Below are 20,349 nucleotides of genomic sequence, written 5' to 3' on the forward strand. Positions count from 1 at the left end.
GGAGAATCGCTTGAACCCGTGAGGCAGAGGTTGCAGTGAGCTGAGATTGCACTATTGCACTCCAGCCTGGGTGACAGAGTGAGACTCCATCTCCAAAAAAAAAAAAAGAAAAAAGAATTGTAAAAAATTCACGTTTTTTAGTCAAATTATATTTTGAGTGCACCAAGAGAGTGAACTATTCAAAAGAAAGCTGTGAATCTTTTGTAGACTGGAGAATCCTACGGCACAGTGAATAACAACACCTAAATGTATCACTTTGAGGAATTCAGATTTTTTTATTTTGGGTTTTTCTTACAGTGAAGAACATCTGTCTTTTTTTTGCATAGTATTTGGTAGGTAGTAGGCTTTAGATCAGAAGTGGTGAAATCATACTCTTGCCTCATCGTTGCTTAGATATTTGTTTATAAAATGTGGTAGGGTTGGAAAGTACCTTAAGTTCCTGTCTGATCTAGATTTCTTTGAAGTGTATGTGTGTGTTTAATTAGAAAAACCAATTTGTGTCATATAAAGTATTTTGTTATTGATAAATATTGACATTTGTGTCATTCACTAGGAATAAAGGCACAAATATTAACTTTGGAAGACTACCACAGTAAGCATATATTATATTAGGTTGGTAAAAAGCTATAACTTTCTTATTAATTTTTTTCTCAGATTTAGATCTAAGACCTAATCTTTTTTGTTTATTCCATCAACCTTATCCTGGCTGCTGAATATAACCCAATATTATCTATTTATCTTTATGAGTAGGAGGATTTGCAAACATATTCTTTTGGTTCTGTGAATGAATGTATCTTAGGGAGTCCCTTGCCTCTCTCCATATGATTAATTATAAAAGGTTGCTATTTAACCAAATGGATTTCTGTAATCCAAATAAGAGATATTGCACAGTGTATTTATCTAACCTACTTGGTTGATGGTCAAGGATACAGAAATAGTGATTGTAGAACCTGTTTTCTTTTATTGTTCATAAAGAATTGGTTTTAGTCTCTTGATGATTAGTGCATACCTTTATTCTTGGATTTTCAAATACTATTTTAAGCTTAATAATTACTTGAGAGATATTGGATAATTAATTTGAGACTTTTATTAAACAAGCAAATGTTTAATTGCCATAATTAGATTCTTTATTTGTTATAAATAGAAGCTATGCCTGAGGTTTAATTTCACATGTGCATTCATAACATTCATAACACTCATAAAATAACTTAGATTTTACTTAGGGCCTTTTGGAGTTTTTTTTTTTTTTTTTTTTTTTTTTTTGAGATGGAGTCTCACTGTGGCCCAAGCTGGAGTGCAGTGGTACGAACTCAGCTCACTGCAACCTTCGTCTCTGGGGCTCAAGCAATTCTCCTGCTTCAGCCTCCCAAGTAGCTGGAACTACAGGCACACACCACCATACCCAGTTAATTTTTTTGTATTTTTAGTAGAGACGAAGTTTCACCATGTTGCCCTGGGTGGTCTTGAACTCCTGAGCTCAGGTGATTCACCCACCTTGGCTTCCCAAAGTGCTGGGATTACAGGCGTGAGACACTGCGCCCGGCTGGAGATATTATGTTTATTACAATTAGATTAAATGCAGTTCAGATGTTTATAAAATGGTATGCACAGTGTCACATATAACTTTTTGTAACTGGGAAGAAACATCTGCATTTAAAAAATGACAATTATATTTTATAACCAAGTTTTGATTTTCATGGAAATGATAATGGGCAATTTAAGTAGTTAAAGTAGTGGCTGCAGTTTTTTTTGATGGCCATATTCCAATTTGTTTAACGAATATTTATTGTGTACTTATGGTAGAGTACAGAGTCTATATTTGGGTCAATTTTGTACTATTAAGGTCCTTGCCATGTAATGGGGGAGAAAGCTTTTTATATGAATAGTAATGGATGGCCCAGTGAAGAGAACAACATTGCTTCCCTGCCCTGAGGATGGAGATGAGGAGGCAAGGGTAGGGGTAGGTGGGGAGGGGGTGGTGGTGGTAAAGACAGCGTAAGTAAAGAGGTGATACATGTATTTTGTGATGCATTGCACAAATGCCTCCCAATGACTGCAAAATTTGGGGTAACCTTACTCATGCCCCAGTGTCCCATGGTTCAAAGGCACATGGGGAAGGGAAGAAAATGGGGGAGATGATGGAGCCATGGGAAGGTGCTTGGCCACTTTCTTGGTCTTTCAGCCTTTTCTGAGGATCTCTTAGCATGTATAGACTAGAGGCTGGTAACTGGTGCTCAAAGTCAGCCAACAAGCATGTTTTTTTGGTTTCATAGGAGTTAACTTAATTTAGAAAGTCAACATTTTAAAAAGAGAGATGAAAATTCAATTGGAAGATCAGCTGTGTCCAGTTGGCTTTCCTGCAAGGTGTCTCATTAGCTGGAGTGGAGGAGCACCTGACTCTGTGTATGTCATTTGTCTGAGTCTTGTTAGCCCTCAGAGTACAGCTTGTCTGACTCTGGTTTGTGGAATGGATGTGCCAGTATCCCTCGCTCCTGCCTTTTGCCATTTCCCCCTCTAAAAATCGGCATTGACAAGAGATATCAGCTCTATAAAAAGAGAAAAAAAAATTGGAAGTGTATTCATCATGAGCTTGATATTTACAGATTTTTTTTCGTTGTTTAAAACACGTTTACTACAGTCATGGAAAGTATTCATATTTCCCATTTTCTCTTATTTATTGCTAGGACAAGCAATGTTTGTTTTCATTTCATTTCTTTGCAGAGTGGCCGGGAAACAAACATTTTATGCAAAATACCTCTGCCGTAAATAAAAGTTTCTGAATGTTTCATACAGTCTAGACACAAGTTTTTCTAAAGTAGACTGAATTCCAAAATAGCATTTTGAGAATCAGGTGCATGTTTTTATTTTAAGGTATATTTGTCTACATGTATGTCTAATTAGTACTAAGAGTGAAAAGCGGTTTAATTTGTAAGGGTTTCCTAAATTGTATAAGAATTATAAAATATTTTTCTTCTCTTTTCTTACAAAATTCTGCCAGCGAGTTGAAAATGGTGACTTCAACTGGATTGTTCCAGGAAAATTTTTAGCATTTAGTGGACCACATCCTAAAAGCAAAATTGAAAATGGTAGGTTTTTTTTTCCTTTACCATCCAAACATTTATTTTGATTTATCTTTCTAAGTTTCTTAACTTCCTCAGATAATTATTTTCTTTGGTAATATTCTCCAAAGAATATTTATTCACAATTTAAAAAATTGAACAGTGGTGACTAGTGTGTTAAATATTGTACTTCCAGTAGGTGGAGCTATAATCACTGTTTTAGAACTTAACAAATTTTTAGCTTGCCATAAATAGGATGTTCACTTTACCTGACCCCCAATTATTAGAGAAGAATCTGAGAAACAAACTGGTCAAACTTATAAGCAGATTGCTGTATTCTTTCAGTGGTTCTCAGATTTATTTGTTGGTAGAGTGCTACACATGAAGGTATTCTTTGGGTAACACCATGTTGAATAATGATGGTGAAGACAGTGTGTCATTTATTGAATACTTAGGTGTTAATTACACAAATTACAGCATTATCTCTTTTAACACTCAACTCTATGAGATATAGATATTGTTATCTCCATTTTAGGGAGGAGTAAACTGAGCCTTATTAGTAGGGAATTTGCCCAAGGTAACAAAGTAATAGACAGAACTAGTACTCCAAACCAGAGGAGGGCTCCTAAACATTGCCACTACACTGATACACTTAGTTCCATTGTGACAACTAGGTACAATTTTCCGGCTGACAGTGGTTAAACTACTTGTTTGCAGCATTTTTATTGCCATGGGCATACATATTTAGGAAAAAAATAAAAGCAAAACTAAAAATAAACCTTTTGAAGAAAACATGATCAGCTATGCAAGTTTTCCCATTAATGCATATTTTCTACTTACTAATTTTTTCTATCTACTAACATTCCCTAGAAGACAAGTAATGATAGACAACAGAGGTTCAAGAATAATTTATAAGAGAAGTACATAAAATTGAAAAATATCCATGAACAGAATAGCTTCCCGCCCTACTCCCCACCCTTTTCTCTCTCTCTATCTGATCATAGAGGTGGAATACAAGTGTTCTGAGGGAACCTAACTTGAAACCCCTCGTCTAGATTTATTCTTCAGCTGGGCATGATGGCATGTGCCTGCAATCCCAGCACTTTGGAAGGCCGAGGTGGGAGGATTGCTTGAGGCCAGGAGTTCAAGGCCAGCCTGGGCAACATGGCAAAACCCTGTCTCTTAAAAAAAAAAAAAAAAGATTTATTTTTCTTTAATCATAATATTCTAGAATGTCGTTCCATTGCATATTGTTATTTATGCATTTAGGTTTTATAATTTGAGCTTTCATAAATATGCTTATCCTTTCATACCTGTGGCGTATCTAATAGGGAACTCTGCTTGAATCATGATTTTACTGTGTGGATGGGCAATCCAGGTCTAGAGAGTTAAGCTCACAAACAGGATACCTCGATGGTGAAGCCAGAATTTGATCTTCTCACTTATAAGCTTGCTAAATAATCTGTTTTGGTCTGTCATTTTGGGTTGTTAGGAATTACATGTTGAGAACCCGAGGAAACTGCTTTCTGACAGTTGGCCTTTCAAGATAAGACTGATTAAACCTGCTTTCTGTGCAAATTACCTGACTCAGGCCCAGGAAATGTTAGTAGGGATATTGTTTCAGTAGTAGTTTTGTTGTCGGGTATTTGGCAAGGTCAAAAGACTTTCACCATTTGTGATTCATGTGTTTGACTATGTTTTCTTAATGAGAAATTAAGAGGTATAATTGTAAAAGCCATTTAAAATGTTTTTATGTATATAGACATTGTGTATTCTATGGATACATGCGTTTTAAAAATATTAATTTTATTATTTATTTATTTACTTTTTTTGAGACAGAGTCTTGCTCTGTTGCCCGGGCTGGAGTGCAGTGGCCGGATCTTGGCTCACTGCAAGCTCCGCCTCCCAGGTTTACGCCATTCTCCTGCCTCAGCCTCCCCAGTAGCTGGGACTACAGGCACCCGCCACCTTGCCCGGCTAGTTTTTTTGTATTTTTTAGTAGAGACAGGGTTTCACCGTGTTAGCCAGGATGGTCTTGATCTCCTGATCTCATGATCCGCCTGCCTCGGCCTCCCAAAGTGCTGGGATTACAGGCTTGAGCCACCGCGCCTGGCTGAAAATATTATTTTTTTTTTTTTAACAAAAGTGGGATCATAACATAGTTACTATCTTACAGCCAGGTTTCTTCCCTTAACATATCACGACTTCTTTCTATAGCAGTAAATGTAGATCCATGTAATCATTTTCCATGATTGCATTGCATATTATTCTACCATATGACTGTGCCATATTGTGTTAATTTATTTTTGGTTTTTGCTTTTGTTTTTTTTAGAGACAGGCTCTTGCTTTGTTGCCCAAGCTGGAGTGCAATGGTGTGATCATAGCTCATTGCAACCTTGAACTCCTGTCCTCAAATGATCTTCCTGCCTCAGCCTCCCAAGAAGCTGGGACTACAAGGCACGTCCCACCATACCTGGCAGGTTTTTTTTTTTTTTAAATTTTTAGTAGAGATGAGGTCTCTATGTTGCCCAGGCTGATCTTGAACTCCTGGGCTCATGCGATCCTCCTGCCTCCCAAAGCACTAGCATTACAGATTTAAGCCACTGAGCCCAGCCTGTTAATTTATTTTTGAATGAGATCTAGGTTGTTTTTCACTTATTCTTATTCTTTTTTTTCTTTTTAAATTTCATCATCTATTTAACCAGATGAACAGTTTTTCACTTTTTAAAAACTGCTGTGGTTGGCATAGATGTTCATACATCTTTTTGCAGCTGTAGTTTCTTCTCTAAATTGTTAGAAATAGAATCAATCACTAGATAGAAGGATATGCATATTTTGTATATAAGTTGTAAGTGTCAAAAATATTTAAAACATTTTTTGGTCCTGTATTTAATATGGGGAAAAATTATAGCTACCATTCACTTACCTGCCAGGAAGGGTGCTAAGTCTCTTGCACACACATCATCTATTTAATGATCAGAACAACCCTCTGGAGCAGGTGGGATCTATTTTATGGAAAAGAAGCTGGAGGCGTACAGGAATTACCTAACTCGTCCAGGTTCATAGGCCAGTAATTGTTGGCGTGTGGATTCAAACATTGGTCTATTTAATTCTGAATTATGTGTTCTTTTAAATTTTATTACAGAGGATGTACACACTCACTCTAGAAAGTTTAAGCAATATAAAGAGTAAAGCTCTTTAAAAACATAATATAATCAAGAAATAATCACTTTAAGATATTGCTCTATATGCGTATTTTATTCTATGCATATATTGTGCCCTCTCATATTGACATAAAAAAGTCTGAAAGTACATTTATTTCATCTTTGTTAGCTTTTATGATGCCTAGAACAATTTCACTTAAGGCTGCCATTGGTAAAATATTGCTATTTTACTGGAATTTCCATTTTAAGATCTGATATTCACTAGAAGCTTCACTATATTTTTTTGTAAAGGACTTTAACTTTATAAATTCTTTTTGAAGTTGAGAAAATAATTTTATGATGGAATTAAGAAACCTGATCCAATTACAGTGACATCTTGGTAATTTTCTTTTTTTTTTGAATTGAGAAACCTTTGTTTTTCTGAGGAGGCTGAAAGTCATTTTAGAGGCTCGTTAGTAGAAAAGCTGAGGTTTTAAAGAAATGATCAAAAAGCTGTTGCTAGGAGGTAGCTAAAGGAAGCTGTAAAATCTTGGGATCTGGGCAGAATGTATTATAAGAGCCTTAAGTGTGTGTTTGTGTCAACAGGGAACACTAGGAGTTTCTTTTAGCCATTTTGATTCACATTGTTTTGACAGTGGGGAAGAGAAGAACCCTACTTTTTTTTTGTTAAACAATTTTGAATTGATAAGTGATGGATAACAACAGAATGAAACAGATACTTTGGATTTCAGATTTTCTGTAAAAATGTCTCTTAAGTGTCACTGTCATTCTCACTTCCATTTAAACACACACACACACACACACACTTACACACACAGAAAGATAGCTTCAGACTGAGAATCCCAACAATTCGAGGCATTAGCCTGCTCTTTTAAAGACAGAAGCCCAGTGTCCTGTTTAGTAAAGAGCCTGGGCAGGCTGAAGCCTGGTTCCATTCCTTTTTGGCTGCGTGAGCTTCAGTGAGTTCCACAACTTCTTTGAGCATCAGTTTTCTTGTATATCACAGTGGGAGAAATATGATGCTCACTGCAGGCACCTAGTGAGGATTAGAGATGTTATATGAAGTGCCTTGCAGAGTATCGGGCACACATAAGAGGCGTTTATTAGATAGCAGGTATTATGGTTACATTTTTATCGTTAACTAGCCTAATCAACAGATTTTATGTCTTTCTACATTTGCCTGCTCATTTTGTAGTTTTTACTTTTAATAATGACTGAGCGGACTAGTCATTTGACTCTGCTGTTCGTCAGTTTTCGAACTTTGAAATGAGGGCCTGGGAAGAGATGAATAAAGAAATCTCTTTTGACTCTGATACCCTGTTCATGTGTTTGGTCAGCTCACCTCCACGACTTTGTTGTGGTTCAGTGATGCCGGCGCACCATCTTGTGGCCAGATGGAGTAAGGGTCGGATGAAGGCTCCATCAGCTCTGGGTCGGCACATTATACACATTGCTAAAACCAGTCTCACAAAAAGCACCCACGTACATCCGTAAAAGCCACACACAGTTGTTCACAGGTCATAGGACGTTTCCACTGTTTTATAATTTATTCTAAACAGTTTTACGGGTTTTTGTAAAACCTGCTCACCAACTCTAACCGCTCATGCTCATATCATGTTCTCTTATTTGGAGCCTTAACAGATAGAATCAAGTTGAATCTTACTTGAAATTAGCCCCAGCACGGGTGTTGGAATCTGTCAGGACTGAAATACTGGCTGTACCTGTTACTAGTTGTATGTGTATGGGCCAGCTTTTCCAGGCATCAGAAATTGAGTAATTGCAGGTTTTAATGAGATAATCCACATAAAGCACTTAGCATAGTGGCTAGCACATAGTAAGTGCTTGATAAATGTTAGGTGCAATTATTGTTGTTATTGTTATTTCAGTGCCCTGTTGCCATATTTGGACAATTTCTGCCCAGTGTTTTTTTCTCAAAAGAGATATATATCGTTTCTCTTAATATTCTATTTAGGCATATTAGCTATGCTGCCATTTACTCATGATGGAAATTCATATGTGAAAGGAGAGATTTTTGCAGCCTTTGTTGCAGGGAAGAAGGGGCTAGGCAATTGCGGTCCCAGGCATGCTAGCAACCTGGAGGCAGAAGCTCTCACCAGCCCGCCACACGCAGGGCAGGCTTTCCAGGTGTTTATGAGCCCTTCTCCTCCCCATTCCAAACATGATAGAAAAACTGTTATTTCTTAATGCCAACTACAGTTCTTTTTTTGCTTTAGGCTATAAATCTGTTGCAGGGAAATAATTTGAGCAAATAAACCAACTGGGAAAACAGACTTGATTTTTGCGGTTAGAAAAGCATGTTTTCTCCATGTTTGTATATGTTTTTGTTTCTACAAAAAAGATTTTAAATAAGCTCTGTATTACCTCTTTGCTCAAAAGCAACATGGCCTGTGAAAATCACATATCTGAGCTGTGGATTAATTGGCCCTGCCTTCCAATTCTGTCTTCATCCTTTGTGTGACCTGGCCAAGTGTACCAGTTAGGGCTGTCTAACTCTGGTAAAAGGCAGTTTTTGGAATATGTTGGGTGGCTCATAGACTTTAAGAGAAGGCTGGAGAACTAGGCTTAAAAGATGAACAGGATCCAAGTGGGAAAATGGAAACCACACCAGGCATTTCAAACATAAAGAATTTAATACAAGGAGTTTGTTTCAAAAAAGACTAAAAAGTAAAAAGGCAACACTGAAGAAACCAGAATATGTTGGAGAAAACAGCTAGTACCTTTAAGGCTGGGGGGACGAAAGGGACAAAAGTGGAGTTAGCAGAACCTGGGAGCTCTGAGGAGGAGCCAGAAGGTTGGTGCTGTGACCTCTGAAGGGAATGCCACACAGCTGGTGTTTGGATTTGGGGGCTGAGGAATGGAGACTGTGAGGGCTCCAGCCTCAGAGGTGAATGCAGCAGGATGGTGGTATGAGAGCCAAAGTAAGCTGAGAACTCTGGCTGCTTCCTGTTTTCTGCTGCTGAAGTGATGCTGCCAGGAGGACAGGAAGAAGTTCCTTCCTCCTCCCCAGGTTGAGCTTTAGTGCCTCCCATTTTTACAACCAATAGGAAGTCAGATAGAAAGGTAGTCTGGGAAATGTAGGACGTATATGGACTCCAGCCCCAGTGTCACAGAACATAAGAGAGTTGGCTTGGAGCTGAGAGCTGACTAGCATAACAGGGATCCAAGGCAGCAGGAAATATAGCCAAGGACACAGCACGGAAACAGTCTGATTCACTTTGCTGGCTGCCACCACCCCTGGAACCTACCATCATGAATGGGTTCCAACTGAGATAATTTCACTCAGCTGGTATGTTAGGGATCAGTGAATCCTGAATGGGTTACAGATGTGGCCATCGTGTGCTGGGAACTTAGTCCCCTGAACCTTTGGAGCTGCCAAGAAAGGCCTGCAATGGCCAGCGCCCCCAGTGGTCGCCTTGGCTGATTAGCTAAGGCTAGGTCTGTAACCCAGCTGACTGCGTAGCTCCCAGGAATACTCACACGATGGTGGAGCCGCTCAAAAATAAAAGGGGGTTTAAAGATGGAGCATCTTCCTCCCTCAAACAAAGGAGGTATCTACAAAAGTTATTCTTTTTGTTTTTAACTAAAAAATATTTCTATTTTAATTGATAAAAATTATATATTTATGGTGTACAACAAGTTTTGAAATATGTATACATTGTAGAATGGCTAAGTCAAGTTTTACTTAAGTATTCACATTTTTTTTTGTGGTGGGAAGACTTAAATTCTTCTTTCTAAATGACTTTCAAATTATTATAGTCACCATGTTGTACAATACATCTCTGGGACATACTCCTTTCTAACTGAAATTTTGTTTTCTTTGACCAATATCTCCCCAACACCCCCTCTTTTAGTTTCTTAATATGTTAAGTGGAGTTAGCCTTTCTTAAGAGATGGTTTTGAGAATTTGAAATGATATGCAATTGTGACTTGTACATAGTAGGTATTTAATAATAATTGCTTTTGGGGAGCATTGTACTACAAATTAAAGCTATACATATGGCAAAAAAGGTTTGGCTGTAGTTGAAAAATATTTGTCAATTGGCGAATAAAGCACAAGGGAGAATAAAGTCACCACGAACCATTCTAGGTCTGTTATGCACATTCGAGTACTTCAAGAATGCCTTTGTTTTTGGAGTCGGAAGAGTGTGCTCCCAGAATTCGAATCTAGAGGTTGAGATTTTGAACTTTAATGATATATTTCCTGTACTTAGAGAAGTTTTCTTTTTAACCTCCTATGGTGCTTACAGTTATGAAGATTGATGCTTTTAGGAGCTTGCTGTGACCTTTTCTCTCACGCAACACACTTTCCTCCCAAGCTTTGTTGAGATTTACACACTTCATTGTTGAGAGTTTTGTATTTCTGGGTTATGGAAGATGAAATGCATGCCTTTTGCTTACTGCTCCTTTCTTCCTTTAGGTTATCCTCTTCACGCCCCTGAAGCCTACTTTCCTTATTTCAAAAAGCATAATGTGACTGCAATTGTGAGGCTGAACAAAAAGATTTATGAGGCAAAGCGCTTCACAGACGCTGGCTTCGAGCACTATGACCTCTTCTTCATAGATGGCAGCACACCCAGTGACAACATCGTGCGAAGGTTCCTGAACATCTGTGAGAACACTGAAGGGGCCATCGCCGTTCACTGCAAAGGTGTGTGCAAGGCCTCGGTGGTGGTGGCTGCGTTTATCGAAGGGACAGGCCAAAGAAGAGCAAATAACAAAACAAAACCTGTTTCGTGTCTTAGAACACAATGAGGTTTTTAATTTGAGACAACTGGCACACAAACTCATTTTAGTAACCCCTTCTTAAAGAAATGATTGCTTGGGTGTGGACAATTGATGGTGGTGTGGCTTTCTTGATATGCCAGTTTTTCAGACCTTACCTTTCCAGGCCCACGTACTACAATGAGGGGAAATTACAGTAGTAGTGTCCTTAGGCTGCAGGAACACCTTTAAACAGGTGAAATCCTCAAGAGGCAGGAGTTGTTAGTTTTCCCCTCTCCTTTGTTTTTTTTTCAGAATTGCTCATCTCTTCCCCATCCTCTTGCACTGTCGTGGTTCTGTTTTATGACCCAGTTATCTGGACCCCCATTCCAGTCTCTGCCCATCCCTCCCCTGCTAGTCTTTGGCTTCATGGAGCAGAGTGTTTTCCATGCCTGTTGCTAGGGACAATCGGCTAGCTTACAATGCTGCTGATGTGATGCTGCCTCTTGGAATGAACTTAAAGAGTTGGTTTTGCAAATCTCTGATCTCTGGAGGTGGATACTTTGGGGCAGGAGTTGTTCAGAGTATAGAAGGTTTAGGATTGCCAGATTTAGCAAATAAAAATACAGGCTGCCTAATTAAATTTGAATGTTAGAGAAACAATGAATACTTTTAAAACAAAAAGTATAAGTGTGTCCCAAATATTGCAGGGAACATGCATTCTGTATTTTATCTGGCAACCCCATGTCAGCTACTCAGAAAATATGACATGCCATTTGCTCTAAGCTTAGTTGTTAGACTTTGAGGAGGCTCAAAATCCATTCCACTCCAGATCTTTCAGTATGGATAATACTGGAAATATTCCAGATATTTTACTGGGTCTTTGATTTCGGCGAGGAGAAATCACTTGGGCCGCCCTGGGCTGGAGCCTTGAGTTCCTCACGCGCAGCTCCTCCTAGTGTCGCTGGGTGGTGCTGTGCTCGTGGTTTTGGAGCTAGACCTGGTTTCCCTCTCATTTTATGCTAATCATCTAGTAGGTGTTGGGGAGGGTGCTGTTCTTTTCATGTGCCTAGTGCTGCTGTAACTGACTTATTCAGACGAGTATGGCTTTGGTTCTGACAGAAATTAAAATGCCGTTTTGTAGGCCCTTGTTTCTATGTTTAAGATTTGAGTAGGTGGAGGTACTTTGTGAACATGTGAGCAGAAATGGGAAGCTGCGGTTTCCCAGAGACCCGGAGAGATGGAAATGAGCAGCACGTGGCCTGGGTTTGGAGGAGGGCTCCCCACGCCAGGCTCCCTCCTCCTGGGTGGACAGAGCTCTCCCTCCCTAACCTCCCCCTTAGCTAGCAGGATGGGCCCTGGCTTTGTGGGATATCTTGTCTCTGGCTTGGAGTCTGTTAGGAAGGTGTTACTTGCTGGCTCATTTGTGGGTGCTCCTTTCAGGCCACAGTGGGGTGGCAGTGTGTTGGCTTGTCCCCATGTGATTCATTTGCACCCTGTTTGCTTTTCCATTGCATTTTGTTCAGTATTGCCCAGGTCCAAGAAAAAGCCCACATGTCACGTATTTTAAACATCAGTAGAACTTGAGAGCTAATGGGAACATTTATATCAATGTTTAGCAGGAAATAATCCTGTCTTCTCTTTCAAAGTTTAGTTTTGTGCCATAAAAATTATTTTTTTTCCTGTGATTAATTTGGCCTTATTTCCTAGTTCAAGTAGTTTTATTATTACTATGTCATAGAGTTTATCTGTGGATTAGCCATCTGTATCTTGGAGTGACAAATTCAAAGGAGAAGAACTGCAAAGCTTTCATTAAAACTCAGTGTGTTTCTTGATAGTATTTCTCACCTGAGAGACCTTGTGCAAATAAAACTCTCTGGTGTTAAACATTCTTATTACAGATATTTTCTCTATATCCTTGACCTGTGAATGTTTACCTTTTAAAAAATATATGTATTTATTTTATATTGCAGATTTCTTTTTTTTTCTTTTCTTTCCTCTTTTTTTTTTTTTTTTTTGGAGAAAGAGAGTCTCGCTCTGTCACCCAGGTTGGAGTGCAATAGTGTGATCTTGGCTCACTGCAGCCTCTGCCTCCTGGGTTTGACCAATTCTCTTGCCTCAGCCTCCCATGTAGCTGGGATTACAGGTGCCCGCCACCACTCCTGGCTAATTTTTTATATTTTTAGTAGAGATGGGGTTTTGCCATGTTGGCCAGGCTGGTCTTGAACTCCTGACCTCAGATGATCCACCTGCCTCAGCCTCCCAAAGTGCTGGAATTACAGGTGTGAACCACTGTACCTGGTCTGTATTGTAGATGTTTTTATATTAAATCAATTTAACATTGAATTCAGTTCTTGTATAGGACGGTCACATTTACATGTGGTCATGTCTTTTTGAGAGTGTTATTTCATTTTCTTCCACTTGCACACTTGCACACACATAGAGGGTTCTTTTATAGGGATTACACCTTTGGTTTAATTACAGCTCTATTGCTTTTCACAGCATACTTATCTACTATAGGCTTGTTAATTATTTTGACATCTGCCCTAATTAAGTCAGCTTAATTTTCTGGGAATTCAAGCAGCACTCAGTCTTTTAATTGAACTAAAAGAAGGAGGGAGAAAGAATCTTTCCTATGTCAGATGAACTTTGGTAGCTACTGAAAAGGGAATGAATATGTCATGTCTCAACATAAAGTATTTTATACAGAGATAAACTAGAAAACAATTTGCTGGGGATTACATTTCAATATCTGCATTTCACTTTGTGGTTGATAAAAGAGATGGCTATCAATTCTTGAAATTCTCTACCACAAATAATAATCTAAAATACAGCAACATTGTGATATTCCAGTATGTGATTATTGATGTTCTATAGGGCTTTCAGAAAATGCCTGGAACTGTAAAGCAATTGGTGTTTGACTTGGTATAAATAGAACACTTTTCAACATCTTGTCATGCTGTGGCAGGGAGCCCTTTAATTACAAATGCTTTAAAAATTTTGTTAAAGTTTTTATAGAAACTTAGTGAAATGTTCCTATTCTGTTCAGTTGTGGTAAGAGCTCCTAACTATTGAGTGCTAAGTACGTTCTTTTTATAGATCAAAATTATAGACTCTTTTTTAAAAGGGGGAAGCTGCTTTAGTTTCAGAGAAATTGGAAAATTTCCTGCACCTCCTTTTTGGTTGTGAGTGTGAACAGGAACTTAAGTGAGGGAGCCATCCAGGTCTTTGCCCAGCGGGCAGCAGTGAGAGACAGCGTTGTCTCCATAAGGAAGGCCCTTTGCTCTCCAGATACACACCCACATTGGTGACTTGAAGGAAGAACTTTCTCTCCAGATACACACCCACATTGGTGACTTGAAGGAAGAACTCTGGAAACTCACTGGGCTCTGGCTTCTGCTCCAGGATGTCACCTATGTTTTATTTATACGGTTGCTTGTAGTCTTGCCAGGCATCTAGGGAATTAACAATGATAGGCACTGGGTGAAATAGAAGGCAAATTACTCAGAACTCTTAATCGTAAACAATGGGGAGCCCCACTGAGACCACAATTAAACCTCACCCCTCTAAAGAACATTGATGTTTGATCTGGGACAAGAGTCCCTTCAGATTAAAGCAGAACATACACACACCTCATCTAATAAAACAGAGTATGAATACTTCTTTAAAAGAAAGGGTTAGCCGGGAGCTGTGGCTCACGCCTGTAATCCTAGCACTTTGGGAGGCCAAGGAGGGCAGATCACCTGAGGTCAGGAGTTCGAGACCAGACTGACCAACATGGAGAAACCCTGTCTCTACTAAAAATACAAAATTAGCTGGGCATGGTGGTGCATGCCTGTAATCCCAGCTACTCGGGAGGCTGAGGCAGGAGAATCGCTTGAACCTGGGAGGCGGAGGTTGCGGTGAGCCGAGATCGTGCCATTGCACTCCAGCCTGGGCAACAGCAGCGAAACTCAGTCTAAAAAAAAAAAAAAAAAAAAGGAAGGGTTAATGGGAAGGAAATGTCAGGTATCTGTAGACATCAGATTGATTGTCCTTTAATTTGCATTTTCAATATATATTCTCAATCCAAGAATATTGCCCCCAAGGGGACAAAATTGTTGTTTTGGTGGGATGAAAAACTTTTTTTTTTTTTTTTTATAAAGCACAGATTTACATAAACAGATATGCAGTCTATCTGTGACAGTGAAATTTCATTTGGATTGATTAGGAATAAAATATCTAAAGAGGCTCCTGGAAGGAACAATACTGTAAAAAAGGTTGAGGAACACTGATTTAAAGACATACCTTTTTCACATTTTAACATTTCTGAAATTAGAATTCATCTTAAAATTGAGAGCGTGTCATAGTTTAATTTTTTTCTTTCTTAGTGGAACTTAGATGCTACACGACAGTAGTCTTAGATTTGCTGAAGTACTGTGTGCTCCCAAGTACTGGGAGATAAGAGAAAACCACCTTTATTGTTTGGTCAGGGAACGCTGACAAAGGTCCCCTCAAAAGCAAAAGATTCTTGAACATGTAAAAAATGAAACTATCAACGTTCCCCTACTTTGTTTTGTTTTACACACACACACACACACACACACGCACATACACACATACATTTTTTTTTTCCTTATTTCTTTTTCTAACTAAATGTTTTCATGGATGAAGTCAACATTGTACCAGTTTTCTAGGTCAGAAATGTCACTTACCTATAACTTTCCCTGTGACCCAGTCCTAATGGATTTCTAATTCATCTTTTCCTCTTTATTGCATTTGCTCGGCCTCATCCCTTTCCATCCTCATCCCAACCTCCTTCAGCCATCCTTGCTTCCCTGCCCCTGCCTTCCATCTCATCTCTCTTGCTTTCATCTCTGGCTTTTCCAATCCAGCCAGTGATGCTGCTGCCAGACCCATTTGCTTTTTGTCCCATCACTTTCTTGCCCCCAAATCTATGGCAGCTTCATTTTGCCCTTTCCATTGTTTAAAGAAAAAATGAGTTTTACATGATAGCAGTTATGTTTATTAGCTGTTGATAATATCATCACACTTGAATGCAGAGCAGTTTCTGGGCAAGGTTTGATTTCAGTGTTTTTGTGGGAGCATTTGCTAGACTTTATATTTCTTATTCTGTTTCCCTCTCTTACAGCTGGTCTTGGAAGAACAGGGACATTGATAGCCTGTTATGTAATGAAACACTACAGGTTTACACACGCTGAAATAATTGCTTGGATTAGAATATGCCGGCCAGGTTCTATTATAGGACCCCAACAGCACTTTCTGGAAGAGTAAGTATATTGTCCCCATTATCACATTATAGCCTGTCCTTGATCTTTTCTACCTCTTGTTCCCCTGGTTGTGGACCATGTCAGCCTGTGGTTATAAAATGGCTCCATTGTTAAGAGAAGTGTGTGCCTCTAATAGAATATTGTTGATTTGACAGCTAATGCATTCTAACTTTGTACCTTTTATATCTCTTAGATCAGGTGAGAGTGAGAAGAAAATCACAGAGCCATCTCTGCCTACCCTTTTTCTGTCATTTTCTATGTGTGATCTGGCTACAGTGCAATTTTCTTATGACATCCCACTTGGCACTTTTCATTCTTTTCTTTTGTTTGCATGTCTTAAAGCATAATGGGAAAAAGAAAAACACAATTAAGGTCACTCAGTGATTTTGGTAAGATTGCTGTTCTCCTGACAACTAACTAAACTGCTAATGTAGATACAACTTATGAATTTACCCAAGAAGTTACCACAGAAGAAAAAAGGAGGAGAACTGGGTTTTATTTCTGACTCTGCCACTAACTAGCTTTATGACCATTATTTAGAAGAATACTTATTTATTCACTCATTCATTTATTCCCATAGCCTTTCATTCATTAACTTTTTGTCTAGCCTCAGCCCAAGAGATAGAGAGATTTAAACTGTAGGATACAATCCTTTCTTCTTAGAATGTTAGAACATATCTCAATGTACTCATTAATAAAATGAGAAGATGAAGTTAGTACTGGTAGATCTAGGTCCAGCTCTGAAATACTATTCATTAGTGATATCTTTTACTGAAACTTCATTTTTTTTTCTTTTTATGCTGGGTTGACCCTATTTTATTTTAATTTTAATTTTTAATTTTTTGTAGAGACAGGGTCTCACTATGTTGCCCAGGCTGGTTTTGAACTCCTGGGCTCAATCAGTCCTCCCACGTTGACTTCCCAAAGTGCAGGGATTATGGGTGTGAGCCACTATGCCCGACTGATGGCTCTCTTTAGAATAGCATTCTTTTCCATATAATTAGTTATTTCCAATTTAAATGTAATTATTCCTTTCCAGTTTTAATGATCATGATCATGTGTGAATTCATAAAGAAATGATCATGAATTTCATAGGAAGATGCCGTAAGTAAACTCTTAGCATCTGAAATGAATAAGAGGATTTGAGCCTGCTGAGGAATGAATTACTTTAGTTGCCAATCCTAGAGGTAATAACTGATTAAGAAGTGCTGAAAAATGAGCGGTTATACTTTAGCTTAAAAGAATGATGCAGAAGTATAATGAATGCGTTAGAAAAACATGCACGGACAGGATCATTACAAAGACAGAGATTTATCTGTTTTTACCTGTGAGGTACAAATAAAATAATTCTGTTATTTTGGAGCTTTATTCTTGATCAGATTCTCAGCCATTGTCTTCCTCTATTTCTCTGTTTTGCATTTTATGTGCCTGTAGCCTGGAGCTTTGTGCCATGTATCTGCCAGGTTTTTATTATACTAATTACTGAAGTTGAAGAAATGGTCTTAGGGTTAAAAAACCAAATACTCCTAAGCCTAGTTCTTTAAACCGTTTAATCAATATCTTAAAATTATTGCTTGTCATTTAATAGGTATCTCTGTACCTATTGCCCCAGGCATTCTGCTAAGTACAGCTCGCAAGGTGAGGAGATATAGCAGAGAATTCTACCAGTCAGGGTCACCTAGCTTTCTCAGGGTGTCAGATAACACAGCCCTCATGTTTCATGGCTGCGTACTCCCTCCAACCTCCCTATTATACTCTTTCTCTCTGCCATATCTCAAAATAGTAAGAGAAGAAATTAGAGTTATGAGGCAAAGGCACTCTAGGCTGAAGAAAGATTTTTAAATTTATAGATACTTAAGCTGTATATAAAGAACTCTCAAAACTCAAGAAAACAACTTAATATAAAATAGGTAAATGATTTGAACAGAAATTCCTCCAAAATGATGTACAGATGGTGAATATTCCTCATGATCATAAGCACAGAGTTCCTAAAGAAACACTGCATGTCAAATCCAGCTATATAAAAAAGATAGTACATCATGACCATCATGGTTCAGTATTAGAAAATCAATATAATTCACCACATTAACACAAAAAGTAGAAAAATTATGTGATTATCTCAATAGATGTTCAAAAATTTGACAAAGTTTAGTACCCATTTTTAATATAAACTTTCAATAAACTAGAAATAGAAGGAAATTTCCTCATTCAGATAAAAATAATCTATGAAAACTCTACAGCTAAAATTATATAAAATTATATTTAATGGTGATGCTTTTCCTGTAAGATCAGGAACAAAACAAGGGTGTCTACTCTCACTACTTCTAATATTATACTGGAAATCTTAACCAATGCAATTAAAAAAACCCAAAAACTTAGAAATCCTGTAAGATTGCAGGATACAAAGTCAATTTTCAAAAATTTTAGCACAATTTTAAAATTCTGCTAATTAAAAGGCACACAGTATACGTATCTGACAAAAGACTTGTACACATATATTAAAAACTATTAAGAAGCAATTTTAAAAGTTAATTTTTTAATGGGCAAAAGCCTTGACCGGATATCTCACAGAAGGTAATATATGTATATGAAAAGATATCCAACATCATTAGCCATCAGGGAAATAGAAATTGAAACCACAATGAGATACTTTTTTATGTCAACCAAAATGACAAACAAAAAAGAAGTTTTACTACAGAATGCTGGCAAAGATATGGAGTAACTGGAACTCTCATGTGTTAACCAATTGGTGTATAATTATTTGGCAGTTTCTCATAACGTTAATCTATATTTAACCCTATGACCCAATGATTTCATTCCTAGGTATTTAAATAAGGAAAATGAAAACATTTGTCCACAAAAAGACTTGTACAAGAATATTCACAGTTGCTTTATTCATAATAGCCCAAAATTAGAAATCATCCAAATGTCCATCAACAATTTATAAGTGAACATATCATAATATGTTCATAAAATGAAATACTAACCAGCGATAAAAAAGAATGAATTACTGATATACTCAACATAGATGAATATCATATTATTGTAAGAGGGGAAGAAAAGCCAGACATAAAATAATACATGCTGTATAGATAAAGCCCAAGAACAAGCAAAACTATTCTGTGGTGATAGAAATCAGAAAGCAATTGCTTCTGAGGTGTGTCAAGGAAAACTGACCCCCCCAAAAAGCATGATGGAACTTTCTAGAGTGCTGGAAATGTTCTGTATCTTATCTTGGGTTGTGGTTACACAGGAGCACAATCAGTTGTAATTCCATATACTAGCCTTAAATTAGAAAATAAAACCTAAAAAATTATACCATTTACAGTGCATCCAGTAACTTCAGGTTAGAGATGTGCAATATCTCTACACAGAAAACCAAAGAAATTTTTTTATTGAGAGAAATTAAAGAAGTTATAAATAAATGAAAAGATAAAGATTATCTTGAATAAGATCACAGCTGGAGGGTTTACACTCCCAGACATGGATTCATTTTAAAACTGCAGCAATTATGATGTTGAGGTATTGGTGTCAAGACAGAGAAATTAACCAATAGAATAGAATATAAAGTGCAGAAACAAATTCAGACATATACAGACACTTGATTTATGATAAAGGTGACATGATAGAGCAACAGGAAAAGGTCTTTTTAGTAAATTCTGCTGGGTCAACTGGATATCCATATGGGGAAAAAAAGAACCTTGGCTCCTATCTCACAACCTTTTTTTTAAAGGAATTCCTGATGAGTTGTTGATCTAAGTGTGACAGAAAAATCAGTAAAGCTTCTGGAAGATAGCATAAAATAATATATTCATACTTTGAAGTTAACGAAGATGTCTTAAGTGGTACACAGAAAGCCTATAACTGAGTTGAAATTGTAGAATTCTCTTCATCAAAGACACTGTTAAGAGAGTGAAAATGAAAACCACAAGAGTAGGAGAATATTTGCATCACATAATAAGGGGCACCATACTAGTACCCAGAATACTTAGAATCCTACAAATTAACAATAAAAAGACAATCTGATAAAAAATGTGTAAGAAACACGAAAAGATACTTCATAGAAGAGAATGTACACATGGCCAATAAACATGCGAAAAGCGATTCAGCTTCATTAGCTATTTCATATCTTTT

The 20,349-nt window shown here is 37.7% G+C and overlaps 1 protein-coding gene across 7 annotated transcripts in view; it reads left to right on the plus strand.

Annotated features, from left to right (window-relative positions):
- CDC14A (cell division cycle 14A) overlaps positions 1 to 20,349 on the plus strand; it is a 172,235-nt gene that overhangs the window by 104,683 nt on the left and 47,203 nt on the right. For all 7 annotated transcript variants that reach the window (XM_050745054.1, XM_050807490.1, XM_050807497.1 and 4 more), the window contains exons 8-10: positions 2,999 to 3,086; positions 10,662 to 10,892; positions 16,077 to 16,215. In XM_050745054.1, coding sequence (XP_050601011.1) covers positions 2,999 to 3,086; positions 10,662 to 10,892; positions 16,077 to 16,215 — 458 coding nt within the window. The remainder of the gene's footprint in view (positions 1 to 2,998; positions 3,087 to 10,661; positions 10,893 to 16,076; positions 16,216 to 20,349) is intronic.

The sequence above is a fragment of the Macaca thibetana genome, chromosome 1, assembly GCF_024542745.1.
Source record: "Macaca thibetana thibetana isolate TM-01 chromosome 1, ASM2454274v1, whole genome shotgun sequence".
Taxonomy (NCBI): Eukaryota; Metazoa; Chordata; class Mammalia; order Primates; family Cercopithecidae; genus Macaca; species Macaca thibetana.